General features: G+C 34.0%; 1 protein-coding gene and 1 long non-coding RNA gene across 3 annotated transcripts; both read left to right on the forward strand.

The window, feature by feature from the left end:
* The first annotated feature begins 488 nt into the window (after positions 1–488).
* On the forward strand, positions 489–1,700 carry LOC126687174 (uncharacterized). Of its 2 annotated transcripts, none has more exons than XR_007644071.1 (2): positions 489–968; positions 1,304–1,700. It is a non-coding gene; the product is annotated as an uncharacterized LOC126687174 (long non-coding RNA). The 2 variants fall into 2 exon arrangements; XR_007644070.1 differs by having other exon boundaries at positions 1,382–1,646.
* Positions 1,701–10,847: 9,147 nt separating this feature from the next.
* LOC126664379 (FT-interacting protein 7) lies at positions 10,848–14,480 on the forward strand. The gene has a single exon (XM_050356748.2). It carries the CDS (start codon positions 11,169–11,171, stop codon positions 14,370–14,372), a length of 3,204 nt encoding a protein of 1,067 aa, XP_050212705.1. The 5' UTR covers positions 10,848–11,168; the 3' UTR covers positions 14,373–14,480.
* Positions 14,481–15,146: the final 666 nt, after the last annotated feature.

Genomic DNA, 15,146 nt, shown 5'->3' on the forward strand with positions numbered 1-15,146 from the left:
GCACACCGTAGTGGAAGCCCATGTCTCTCTTCCTCCTACTTGTGCTTCTGTTATCTGTTTTCATTATTTTCAGTGCTATAACCTTTTCTTTTTGTATTTAATAATATTGTCAAAAGGAAACATACTGTAAAAACAGCCTTCAAAGTCACTATTGTTATTCTTTTTATAAATTATATACCTATCATATAATTCTACAGATTGTAAGTGAATTAATTAATATGGTGTAAGTTTGATTTAATCGAGATTGCAGGTTCAAACTTTATTTACATACGTATTTGTTTGAAATTAACATTTACATTCCGTAGAAAGCCTAATCAGCTCGAGTAGTAACAAATTTAAATATAAAAAAATTAAAAATATCGTCTTATAATTAAAACTCGTCCAAAACATTTTATATATTTAGTATCAAAAAAAAAAATGAATCCTATATTTATATATAAATACAAAGCCTTATAGAAGAAGACAACATGATAAACCTTCCAAAAAAACCTACCACTCTTTTCATTATTTAAATTTTACCATGACCTGTCCACCATCTGCTTTTACCTCTTTATTGTCTCTCTCTCTCACACACCTTCTTTACTTTTGATTTCTATTTATAATTTAGGTTTGATTGTTGAATCATGAGATCCTTGGAACAAGTAAAAAGGTGTGTGTTTGGAATGAAGTTTGATCCTAGATCCTTTTTTCCCCTCTCCTTCTTTACTCTTTCTAGTTCTACACTAATTAGGGTTTTATAATATCCATCTTTTTTTATAGTTTTAAAATTAAATAGATCTGAAGATTGGAGAATTCTTGTTGAGATTCAAGATCCTAATTCTCTTCTTCAATCTTATATAATTTTTTGATGTTCAAAGTAATTATTTGATAAGTGTTAAAGATCTCGGACCAGGCTTCATTCCTTACACCAAGCTTTTTCAAGTTCATGAGATACACAGATACCAGTACCACCATTATGCATACTCGAGGTATTGTCTTTTTTAACACTTATATGGAGTTTAACATATACTTTTTATGGATTAATCTAACTAAAATTAGCTTATAATATTTTGTTTATAATATATTTGTCATACTCACTTTTGTTATAATTAAGCATTTGCAGAAGCTTAATTTTAGCTGTAATTTGATGAGACATGATCAACTTCTTGAGCACAAATTAAGTTTATCAGTACTGATTTAAATATAAGTATTAAAATTATTTGATAGAAATGATCATTTCATGCTATATTTTATCCCTATTTTATTTAGATTAGTTCTTAATTTAATATTTATACATATATTAAGCTTTTTATATGATTTTCAGCAAAGAAAAAAGGAGATTTTATCTGCATATATGTGAGTATAGTTCAATCTCCAAACAAGAGATGTTTTTTTCTTACAGGTAATGGTATATGAAGAGATTCCAAGACAAACAATATAAGACATAATGCCTACTGTTCCTTGCCTTTATATATATACACTTTTTCCCCCTTCATTTTCATACCTCATATTTTACCTCAATATATATTCTAGATTAATATAAAAAATAGTTTGTGTAAATTTATGCGTTACATAAGTAGATCTCTCAAATAAAAACCCTAGCTAAGCTTAATGATTCATGTAATTATTAATTTTAATAATTCTGTTATAGTTGGGTTGTCCTTTTAGGGTTTGGGTCTTCTCTAGTGCATATCTGCAATCCATAATTTATTTATCATTTAGTTGTTTTTATGCAGTTGGTAATCACATCATACAGTCATCTTTATAAGAGTTAAAAGAAGGTATAGTGATTAGATTTGCTATATATGGTTTTAATAATATGATAGATCACATGAATTGATGTGTTTGGATAATTATATCTGTTGGATGTGAATCATATGATCAGGTTTTCAGTTATAGTGAATGTCTTGTATGTATGCTCATATTAAATTAACATGAAATATTCATTTCATTTCAGGGTATTAAACTTAGAAGGATACTGAATTATGCTAAAATTTTAAAATGGATACTCAAGTTTTTTTTTTGTTACAAAATGTATACTGAACTATACGAAGCGTTACAAAATGGATACTCTCAGCCACTTTTTGCTGACGTGACCTTTTTTCTTCATCCAATTAATGGAGAACACGTGGCTGAGAGTACTCATTTTGTAATGTTTTATATAGTTCAGTACCCACTTTATAATAAAAAATAGTTTAATACCAATTTTAAAACTTTCATATAGGCTAAGAAGTACGAAAACTTCGACAAATTGTGTTTTCCATTTCGGAAACTAAAAGTTTCCGGAAACTCATATGAAATATTTTGTGCCGTTTTGGTAATAATAAAAGTTAGATAACTGTAAACAAATTTACCCACAATTGAAAAAATTTAATCATTATCCACAATTTTTATTATCATATTACCTGTAATACATCAAATCTTTTTATTTTTATCGGGTTATATTTTAATCTTATAAAATTGGGTTAATTGCAAATTAATACACAAACTTTATCCTAATTTGCAATTACAACACGAACTTTAAAACTTGGCAAATTGGTACACCGATTTTCATTTCTTGGCGAATTGATACACCGAACTGGAAAAACACTAATATGGACATTGTCATATACAGCCACGTGTTGTTGTATGATTGGTCAGTGTACTAATTTGCCAAAAAAATGAAAGTTGGTGTATTAAATTGCCAAGTTTCAAAGTTCGTGTTGTAACTGCAAATTAGGGTAAAGTTCGTGTATTAATTTGCAATTAACCCTATAAAATTTAAAAATTTTAAATTTTGAGTGTATTTAAATGATTTAGTTTATTACTAATTATCATAAATATATAAATAAATTTAAATATACATAAACTTAAATTTATAAATATATTGCATATTATTATTATTATTATTATTATTATTATTATTATTATTATTATTATACGTTTTCCCCATGTTTTATGTCTTTTATTTAAACGCTATTTTTCCGTGTCCGTTTTGTATTTTTCTGTTATTCGTTTCCGATTCCATACTATCTCGCTTATAGGTATGTTAATTTGATTAGTTAAATTTTTATTTACCGATTATATACGTCAATGGTGTTGGAATCTAACATAGACGTGTACTATATAATTCTAAATCAATTATTGCTAAGAAAATAAGATCATTGTAGTTTTATTTAAATAATTAATAAAGTTAAAACAACTATTCAAAATAAAAGTACTTTTCATAACGATTGTTGTTTAACGGAAAAACGGTCATTTATACTCTTAAAGTTTATCTACATAATCAAGTGAACCCTTAAGGTACATAAAGGTTCAAATATGCTCCTAAACTCTTAAAAAGTGAACAATCATGTTCCGATTTTGATTTATAAATGAGATATTGGAGGCTTGGTTGTCAAAATCAAAACGCCTGATTATTCATTTTTTAAAAACGTTAGGGGCATATTTGAATCTTTCCGGAAGTTCAGGGCTTATTTGATCCTCAAGTCAAATATTAGGGATATAAATGACCTTATTTCTTTGTTTAAAATGTAATTGTTTTTATTATTTTTTAAAAACTCAACGTTTTGACTGATTCGGGATTGCTAGATTAAACCTCAATTTTGTGACTTTAGTTACTAAATCAAGTGATTGTATGAATTTAAAAAGACTTAAAAGTACTCAAAATTCTTAAACTTTTTATGGATAATGGTTTACAAATATGGCTTCTGCCTTCTATAATTAAAATTGCAATTGAAATTAAAAACAAACAAACAAATTTACATCAAGAAAATAATAGTACAATGTTTGTGAAAGATGGCTTCTAGTTTTCTCTCTCGGGAGTATTTGTATTTTTGATTTCGTGATTTTTTTTTTTTCTTTTTATTGTTGATCCTCAGCTTTATTTTATCTTCTATCTTTAGAAATTATCATTTGTGCAAACTTGGTATATATTCTATTTAGACTAATTAAACTTGTTGTGGCTTCAAAGCTTATAATTCTATTACTTTTGGCATAAATAATGCTCATAAATGAATGAATTTAAGATAAAGCATTTATATATGCTATCCTTAGCCAAAATTAAACATATAAATCCATCTATGATAAGACTAAACATTCGTTTTTTCTGACTTTGATGAATATCTAGAGAGTGAAAAATTTACAAGACATGCATTTTAACCGTCAACAATTCGCAGCTATACTACCACCCTCAAAAACTCCACATTCTCCAAAAATTCCAAAACATTCAAATTTATGCTAGATCTAAAACAATAGATTCTTTAAAAAGCGTACAACACCCTTTGGACTTAAGATTTTTAAAATATATAGATTTTAAATCCATAAAATATAAAAACAATGACTAATTATTCAAAAACCATTAATCTTTGAACTTCTTTTTAATTGCTTTAACCAAAAATATTAAATTGACCGCTTTCACTTGTAAAAAATTTAAAATAGTTCTTTATTTTTAGTCTATATTCTAGTTGGACGTTAATGATATAAAAGGTATAAATAACCCTTTTTCCTCACAAATTTATTTAATATAAATTAATTATAAATATTTTTTAAATTAAAAAACCGTTTGTTATGCTTAAATATCTTCAAACGCTTTCGATTTTGGTGTCACTTTACTCCCATCTGCTGCCATCAAACCCACCGCTTTTGGGATCCGCCAAACCAAATCTGACTCGTCTTTCATGAGGAAGACGAATCAGATCTGGCTCGTCTTCTACCATGGAAGACGAGCAGGTATTTCATGGTGGAAGACGAACAGACCTGTAGCTCCTCTTTCATGGTGGAAGACGAGCAGACTTACTGCTCGTCTTTCATAGCGGAAGACTACCCTGTCTCCTCTTCCTCTATGGAAGACAAATCGGAATTTTTTGAGTCCGAAGGTAGCTGTAAGATTGGAGAAGAGTAGCATCAGAGTTCAAGATTGACGAATTTCGATTTTTAATTTATTTAATTTGTAATAAAATTAAGAGTAAATTATGTTGAGATTCCTAAGGTAGACCATAATTAGCAGTTTGATACCTCTTATTTCAAAAGTCTATTTAATGGTCTCTCAGTTTTAATTCCGTTAACTGAGAGACCCTTCCATTAATTTGAGGGATTAAATCGTTTAACGGAACTAAACCGAGGGCTTGTAAACCCTTTTTGATACCGTTTTAATATAAAATACATATTTAGTACCGTTTTAACTAATAACCCGAAGACCGTTCCTTATCATCACTAATTGTATGTTTAAATTTAGTGAAAGATTTAGTGATGCTATTTGGATAGAATTTATCCGGATAGAATATTTTTTTATTTAATTAAAATATTATTACTAATTTAACCTCTTGTAACTTTTTATTACTATCATTAACTTTTTTTAAAATTTTACTTACTTTGGTAAGTGTTTTACATTTCTCTACACTTTATCTTTTTTCTGACTAACTACATTCAGATCAAAGTTTAGTTATCTCTAAATAAAAATTTATATTATCACAAAAGAAAATTTCAGTAACAAATTAAATGAAAATCCCTACCACTACTAAAATGGAGCTTTTAGCGACGGATTTTTCCGTCGCTAAAAAGCCCATATCCGTCGGGAATTGCTTTCCCGACGGACGTAATCCGTCGGAAAATGTGGCGTCGCTAAATACATTAGCGACGCCACAAAACAATCCGTCGCCATTTGGCGACGGATTTTTCCGTCGCCAAATGGCAAAGGTCCGTCGCTAACTTGTTGTCTGACTAGCTTTTTAATGCTGTACGAATTTTTCGCTAACTTGTTGTCTTTAGGCAACAGCTGATGTACAAACTCGCTCATTTCATTCATCAGACCGTCAGACGTTTGAAATCGGCACTTGAATTCTAAAAATTTTACGGCTGCAGACAAAGCGGAGTGTCTGTCATTCCCAGGCCATATGGGTTCTTCGGCCGCACGCATCATATCATAAAACTTCTGAGCTTCTGCATTTGGAGGCTCTTCTGTCCATACTTCGGGACCACCAGCATCAGTAACCATTCTCTGGAATGAACTGCAACCCTCGTCTTCATTACTATGCTCCCACATGTTGTCCGCTTGCAGAACATTAACAGGCACCTCGACCCTCCTATTTTCCTCACCATGGTGAGTCCAGACGTGGTAATTACTCACAAACCCGTTTGTGTAGAGATGAAACTCCACTTCGTCAACAGTTCGAAAAGCAGTGTTCCGACATTTGGGTTTAGGACAAGGGCATTTAATCTGAGCTCCGCTCATACACTCGGGGTGTTGCACAACAAAGTTCAAAAACTCTCTAACGTTACTGATGTACCCTTCAGTCAACAATCCTCTAACCAGTCTACCACTATACATCCAACTGCGATCTGAATTCATTTCTGTAGCACGTACATTTATGTGGGTTTAATACTCGGTTACAGCAAAGTCAATGTAATTGACCGCTTAAAAAGGTAGGGCCCTATCCCATTCGCAAAACTGGGTCTACTTAATACGATCACGATATATGCATAAATACGGAGAAAAATATTTGGCAGCCTTCCGGCGCAGTTCTCCAAGTGCATTATCAAATATATGCTGAATAACGCGAAATACATATTCCGTTAGGAAATAGCGTTACACAGCATATACTAGATAGCCACCGGAGAACATACGACGGAAAACTACCAAATATTTTTCTACCGCATCTACACATATATTTTTTTCCGTGATCGAATTACGTAGACACCAGTTTTACGAACTGTACACACGTACAATCCCGTGTCGTTCAATCTCTTGAGGACACGGGACGGGTTTTCTAAGGCTAGGTGAGATTTTATTCGGTGTGAATAAAATCTTTTTTAGTTTGTTTTAAGTTTATTTAGTCTACTACAATTAAATAAAATAAAAAAGAATAAACAATGGTGCTTACTTGTTGTAGAGCAGAACCGCAGCAGATAGGGGAAAGGGAAACAGACGGACCACACCAACAACAAAAGCGCACAAACCTATAATAATAGTTTCAATCAGTGTTTTATAACAATACAAATTAACTATTTGAAGATATACTATAACTATTAAAATGTTTTTTACAAAAATCCGGCAGTATTTCCCCTAAAAATGGGAATCACCCATTTTTCAGGGAAAAATCTGCAAGCAAACAATGCATTTTTAAATCAATTCAACACACCAATTCACGCTCAACCCAATAAATTTATGCTAAATAACTCAATTTCATTCTATAATCATATATTAATTATCTAAATAAACTAACTAAAACACTAAAAAATAATATAACAAATTTAAAATTAAATCAACTAAAAAGTATGATTCACCTAAACAAACTTATAAGTATATAACAATCTAAATAACTAACTTAATTATGAAATGTTACTAATAAATTTTAGATAATAAATTTTATTAATTTATTAATATAAAACAAAAGTTATTGTTTATTGAAAAATTAGTTTTTTTATAATAATACTAACGTAATTTTAATAAATTTATCGAATTTAATAAATTATAACCTTATTTTAATAATTTCAATCTATTTATTATAACTAACCTAATTGTTAATAATAATATTTAATTTGATTTAATACCAATTGAAATCAACTTTAATACTAATATAAACTAATCTAACAATTTCTAATCTAATCTAAAATAAAATAAACTAACATACTAACATAAACTAATCTAACAACATCATTTGATTTCTAATCTAAGTTTAATCAATTAATTAAAATAAACTATTTAATCAAGTAAATAAAAACAAAATAAATAACACTTACCGGAGGAGGAAATGGCAGTAGACGGAAAACGGTGGGGGACTAGAAACGGCAGCAGAACGGTGGACGGCGGAAAGAGAGACCGGAGAACGGCGGAAAGGGAGACCGGAGACCGGCGGCAAACGCTGGAAAAGGGAGCAGACCGGCGGCAGGCGCGGGAAAAGGGAGAAGACCGGCAGCAGGCGCTGGAAAATGGAGAAAACCGGCGGAAAAGGCGGGGGAAGAGAGGGAATGGCGTTAGGAACTTGAAACGGCGGGGGAACGGCGGGGAACGGCGCTGGAACGGGAGCAACGGCGGGGAACGACGCTGGAAAAGGGAGCAACGGCGGGGTTTCTTTTTTGGAGAAAAAGAATTGAAAAAAACAAAATGGGAACTGAATCGGTTTCATATTTTAGGTTGTTTTTAGCGACGGATTTGTATCCGTCGCTAAAAACAACCAATCCGTCGCTAACACGTCAACGAAACAGTGCGTTTCGTTGACGGGCCATTTTGGCGACGGATGGAACAATTCGTCGCTAAATTTAGCGACGGATTATTCCATCCGTCGCCAAACGTGGTTAAGTGAAACGGTGTGTTTCACTTAACCATAGGTTTAGCGACGGACGGAGCAATCCGTCGCTAATATGGTCGCAAAAAATGGCGGGGGACTTCCCGCCATTTAAATTAGAGGATTTAGCGACGGTTAAAATTCCGTCGCTAAATCCGTCGGGGAAAAGTAATTTAGCGACGGATTTTACGTTCGTCGGTAAAATCCGTCGCTAAATCACTGCTTTTTAGTAGCGTACAAAATGAACAATTTTTGTTGCTTAGAATACAAACAAGATGATTATAAGTCCCTTAATTATTTTATGATACAGTTGTCTCGTACAAGAAAAAAAGATTAAAGCAAATTACGTTGAAATCATTGAGATATATTATAATTAACAGTTTGTATATTTTATTTTAAAAGTTTATTTAATTATCTCTCAGTATTAATTATGTTAACTGAAAGACCCTTTCGTTAATTTAAGGGACTAAATCGTTTAACGGAACTAAAACTGAAGTATCAAATCGTTTATTAAAATTAAAAGTGAGGGACCAAACCGTTCACGAAATTAAAGGTGGAGTATCAAATCGTTTTAAAGTAAATATAACGATGGTCTAATAGTTAACGGAATTAAAACTAAAAGACCATTAAATAGACTTTTAAAACAAGAGGTATCAAACTGTTAATATAGTATACCTTAAGGACCTTAAAGTAATTTACTCAAAAAATTATAACATATCAACACTTAATAGATTTAGGCCAAATTACTAAAAAAGGATAAATTTTTGAAGAACATTTCTCAAAAATTCAAACCTTATTAATTTTATCCAATTTGTCCTGAAACACAAGTTTTTGTTTAAATAATGTCCAACTACGCGATTGTCACGACACAAATTGTTGAGTCGAGACCGGTGCTAGGGAATGGGAATGGCAGCTCCGAAAGTCGTAGCAAGCCTAAAACTATTAAAACGTTTTTGCAATTAACAATCATATAAGGATTAAACAAACGGAAGCAAATACACAACATATATATATATATACACTAGTTGATCTGTCAAAAACATGAGCTCTAACTTCTGTACCACGTACGTACTGGCATCACGATACGATATACATACTAGTGTAACTAGGTCACATCACGGACAATTATCACCGTGAAATAAAATACAACTGGTAGCCTACAAAAAGATATAAACAAAGATAACAAACATAATATATACACTGCTGTCATGGTTACGATTCCGTCAACCTACTGCAGCTCTACGGAAGATAGCACAATGATTAATAATGAAATGTTGGAGTGCGAAAATCCTTGCCCAAATATTATATCTATCTTAATCTATTCAATTCAAATTTAAAATATATATTTTTACAAATTATTGTAATTGTCATTTAATGTTTACTATTAATTAAAATAATTAAAATATTTTTCATTTATTTTTAAAAATGACTAAAATAAATTTTTCTATTCAAATAGATTCTATCCGGATAACTTTCTCCTTTATTAAAACTTGTCCCTGATCGACATAATTGTAGTAGTGTGTATAGCAACAAAGATTTAATTGATATCGTTTTTGACGAATAAGTACCCGAGGATTGTTCCTTACTATCAGTAATTGTATGATTAAATAATTTTAGTGAAGGATTTACTAAAATCTGTCCCTGATGTACATAATTATAGTAAGTGGAATTACACTCAACTCCTGACTATTTTTCTCCAGGAAGGCTTAGATTCAGTAGAGCTTTAAAGCGGTTATGCAGACCCACTTGCATGGCAAGAACCAAACAATGGCTGCTTTACAAAATAGTACTATAATGTTCCAATCAAACACGTCAGTCTTCCTTGAAATGTGAGAAAAGCTAATGTTTTGCCGGTGGTGATGACTGGTTAACGTGTCATTTTCTTTGTCAAATTTTCAAAAGAAATTGTACGACAGAACCTCCATGCAGGTCGGTGACACAAAAAAGCAATCTTTCAGAAAAGCACACTCACTCATTTGCTTGGCATTGAGTCATCAAATTCAAATACATATAAAAAGAAAAGCTTCAAATTGGTATCAAGATTAGTCGGCCAAAAAGCAAATTAAAGATGAAAAAGAAGGAATCTTCTTTGTCTCTCTAATCAAAGATAACAAAGAAAATGGGGGAAACTATTAATTATTATGAAGCAAATCAACTCATACATAAATATTATTTTTAATCTAAATTGAGATTTTGAGTTCAAATTTTATATATATACAACAATGCTAGATGTGAAAGAGATTTCTATTAACTATAGTCATCGGTTCACGATTCAACCAATGAAAACTGCTTAATTTTACAATTTAATAGTTAGTACGGTTTTTCTGATTCAATCAATATTTTTGGGTTCTTTTTTGTAATTAGGGAGGGAGAAGTGAGGTTCGAACATGTTACCAAGATGCATGTGGCTATTACCACTATACTACAGGAGCACTAGCATCAAATTTTTGGGTTCTAAGATAAATTGGATCGAATCAAACATTGCGTTTGATTCATGGTCAAACAATAGAACCTATTGATTCAGTTTGATTTTCAAAATACTATATAAAATTATCATATTTGAATCTAAATTATTCGGCATCAATATTGCTAGTATGAATGAACGATTTAAAAATAAATAAATAAAGTAACTTATATAGTCATATATCAAGATCTTGGTCTAAAAATTAAAAGAAGCCCTTACTCATCAAGTTAAGCACCTTTCATTTTCTTATCACCTTCCCATCTCTTCCATCCTTCCAATGTACATTACAACCAATTCTCCACTATTTCCCCCTACTTTTACAATTTCCCTCTTCTTTATTAACTTTCATCAAACCCTAACCTCACACACCAAAAACACAACTTAACATATAATTAAAATCCACTCATTTCTTGATCTCTTCCTTCTCTTCCAAGTAATGTGCCACAGCTCCAACATTAGCAATGTCGTCCAAGAATCAGAAACTAATAGTTGAAGTAGTCGATGCTCGCAATCTCTTACCGAAAGACGGGCACGGAACTTCAAGTCCTTACGTAACAGTCGACTTCTACGGGCAGCGAAAGCGAACACAAACCGCAATACGTGATCTTAATCCGATATGGAATGAACTTCTTGAATTTAACGTTGGAAAGCCGTCGAATGTGTTCAACGACATTCTTGAGCTTGATGTCTGTCATGATAAAACTTATGGACCAACTAGAAGGCATGTTCATCTCGGAAGAATTCGGTTGAGTTCGGCTCAGTTTGTAAGAAAAGGTGAGGAGGCTTTGATTTATTATCCTTTGGAGAAGAAGTATTTGCTTAGCTGGATACAAGGTGAAATTGGGTTAAAGATTTATTATCAAGATGAAGTCATACCGCCACCTCCTCCTCCTCCTTCACCACCACCGGAACCACCAGCAGAGGAAGCAAAGGCCTCTGATGAAAGTAAAGAGACATCGCCAGCAGAGGAAAATCCGGCGAAAGCTGAGCCATCAGAGGCTGAAAACTCTGAAAAGCCGCCGATATCAGAACCCGTAAAAGAACCACCAAAAGAAGAGCCACCAGCTGAAGCAGAGTCTACGCCACCTGCAGATACTGCACCAGCTCCTATTCAAGCTGAAAAACAACCGGAATCGGACCCACAACCATCACCACCAGAAGCCAACGGAGACTCTCAAGGGGAGCCACCTGTACAAAGTGATGGTACTGATGACATTGTGTTGGAGCCCACAGCAAATGAGTGGAGCTCAAACACGTCATCACCGGAAATAAAGGCAGCGTCAGTATCTGGATCAGCGCCAGAAGTGAAGGTAGCTGAAAACAACGCACCACAGCCAATCAGAAGACACGCATCAGGCCCAACACCAACAAATTACAGGTTAGATCCTAAAGAAAGTATTTCAATCGAACGGTCATCGTTTGATCTGGTCGAAAAGATGCACTATTTATTCGTTCGAGTAGTGAAAGCTAAAGGTCTACCCACCAATGGTAATCCGGTTGTAAAGATCGTAACCTCAGGCAATCGGGTTCTCTCTAAACCGGCTAGAAAAACCGCATTTTTCGAGTGGGATCAGACTTTCGCATTTGGCCGCGACGCACCTGATTCGTCCTCCATCCTCGAAGTCTCTGTGTGGATCCCACAAACAGCATGGGACACCACCGGACAATCTGACTTGGCAGCAGGTGCCAAATTCCTAGGCGGGATTTGCTTTGATGTCACTGAAATTCCATTGCGGGACCCACCGGACAGCCCTCTGGCCCCACAGTGGTACATGCTGGAAGGAGGTGAAGGCCACCATGGCAGAGGTGACGTCATGCTTGGCAATCTCATGCTTGCCACGTGGGTCGGAACACAAGCTGACGAGTCATTCCCTGATGCTTGGAAAACAGACACAGCAGGTAATGTTAATTCAAGAGCCAAAGTTTATCTTTCTCCTAAACTATGGTATTTAAGAGCAACTATAATAGAGGCCCAAGACATAATCCCTTTGGCCCAATTAAAAGAGTCTTCGTTTCAAATAAAAGCCCAATTAGGATTCCAAGCTCAAAAAACAAAACCTACAGTGACGAGAAATGGAAACCCGTCGTGGAATGAGGATTTGATGTTCGTCGCTGCTGAGCCCTTTAGCGACCATTTGGTTTTTACTTTAGAAAACCGGCTAGCGAAAGGACCAGTCACCCTCGGGATAGCAAGAATTCCTCTAACAGCAATCGAGCGGCGGGTTGATGACCGGAAAGTGGCGGCGAGATGGTTCAGTTTTGAAGATCCAAAGAGTGAAAAGGTAGCTTATAAAGGCAGATTACAGCTGAAATTATGTTTTGACGGTGGCTATCATGTAATGGACGAGGCGGCTAATGTGTGCAGCGATTACCGGCCGACAGCTAGGCAGCTATGGAAACCACCGGTAGGGACGGTGGAGTTGGGTATTATTGGATGTAAGAATTTGTTACCGATGAAAACAATAGACGGTAAAAATTGTACCGATAGTTATTGCGTCGCTAAATATGGCTCGAAATGGGTACGCACACGGACTGTGTGTGACAGCTTAGATCCTAAATGGAATGAGCAGTACACGTGGAAGATTTTTGATCCTTGCACTGTGTTGACTATTGGAGTGTTTGATAGCTGGGCAGTGTTTGACTCGTCATCTGACGGTGAGAAATCATCCACGCGTCCTGATTTTCGAATTGGCAAAATAAGAATACGTATATCAACGTTGGAGACTGGTAAGGTGTATAAAAGTTCATATCCGTTGAATTTGTTGACTACCAGTGGAGTCAAGAAAATGGGAGAATTACAGATTGCAATCAGATTTGTACGCACAACTCCAACGTTGGATTTCTTACACGTGTACTCCCAACCTTTGATGCCGTTGATGCATCATATACAGCCATTAGGCTTGGTCCAGCAAGAAATATTGAGAAGTGCAGCTGTCAAGATCGTAGCGAGCCACCTGTCAAGATCAGAACCGCCGCTTCAACGTGAGGTTGTGCTGTACGTGCTTGATGCGAACTCGCACACTTTCAGCATGCGAAAAGTACGTGCCAATTGGTTTAGAATAATCAACGTGATTGCTGGAGTATTAGATATCGTACGGTGGATAGATGACACACGTGTGTGGAAGAATCCAACGGCTACATTGCTTGTGCATGCATTGCTAGTGATGCTTGTGTGGTTCCCTGATTTAATTGTCCCCACGTCAGCATTTTACGTGTTTGTGATTGGTGCTTGGAATTACAGATTTAGATCAAAGGACCTAGTGCCTCATTTTGATCCTAAAATCTCATTGGCTGACACCGTTGATCGTGAGGAGCTTGATGAAGAGTTCGATGTGATACCAAGTAGTAGATCACCGGATACAGTACGAGCAAGGTATGATAAGCTACGTACAATTGGGGTACGTGTACAAAATATATTGGGAGATTTCGCAACGCAGGGTGAAAGAGTGCAAGCATTAGTGACGTGGCGTGATCCAAGGGCGACAGGGATTTTTGTCGGGTTGTGCTTTGTGGTGGCATTGATACTGTACTTGGTGCCGTCAAAAATGGTGGCGATGGCATCTGGATTCTACTATTTCCGGCATCCGATTTTTCGCGATCGAATGCCGTCACCGGCGTTGAACTTTTTGAGGAGGCTTCCTTCGCTATCTGATCGGATTATGTAGCTAGGTTGATTGGAAAAAGTAATATTTAATTTTAAATACTTGATTAGATAATTATCAGAGTGTTTTCTTTAATTACTCTTAATCTACTAGCATATGCTTGTTTGTTAATTTTCACATTAAATCATAGTTAGAGTTTTAGAAACTAATCTCATCTATTAAAAAAATTATTGCACTCAACTAATATCCCTTTTCTTTTCTTGATCTTTCAATAAAAATGAAATTATTTATAGAGACAAAAGTTTTCTTTTTCATTGATAGTCCTTTAATTTTTATCTCTCTTACAATATTCCCTAAACTTCAATTGATATCTGTATTTTTTTTATTGAGTTTATTTCGTATCTATATTTGTCTCTAAGGTTATTATAATTCCATTGTCATAAAATTTAATTATGTGACCGTAAAAAAATTAACTGGACCAACCAACATGGCATTGATAAAATAAATTGATTTAAATAAGGCTCCAGTTTGCCGTTACGTTATTAAAATTTTGATGAAAATAAAGTTTGGGTGTTAGAAATAATATTGATATATAAATTAAAAATTGATGAAACCATTACATGATGTAGTCAACAAAAATGCTGTTTATGCATCTTGAAACAGTTTATGATCTGTTACTACATGTGCAATTTTTATCAATCAATAAAAAAATCTCGAGTATTGTTAGATACATATTGACAATAGTTGACTTCTTACAATATTAAATCGGAGTTAAAAACTCGAATCAATTATCTAATTCAACAACTATTATATGGAATGTTTGACCCTCTATATATA

Source organism: Mercurialis annua, linkage group LG1-X, assembly GCF_937616625.2.
Source record: "Mercurialis annua linkage group LG1-X, ddMerAnnu1.2, whole genome shotgun sequence".
NCBI classification, from domain to species: Eukaryota; Viridiplantae; Streptophyta; class Magnoliopsida; order Malpighiales; family Euphorbiaceae; genus Mercurialis; species Mercurialis annua.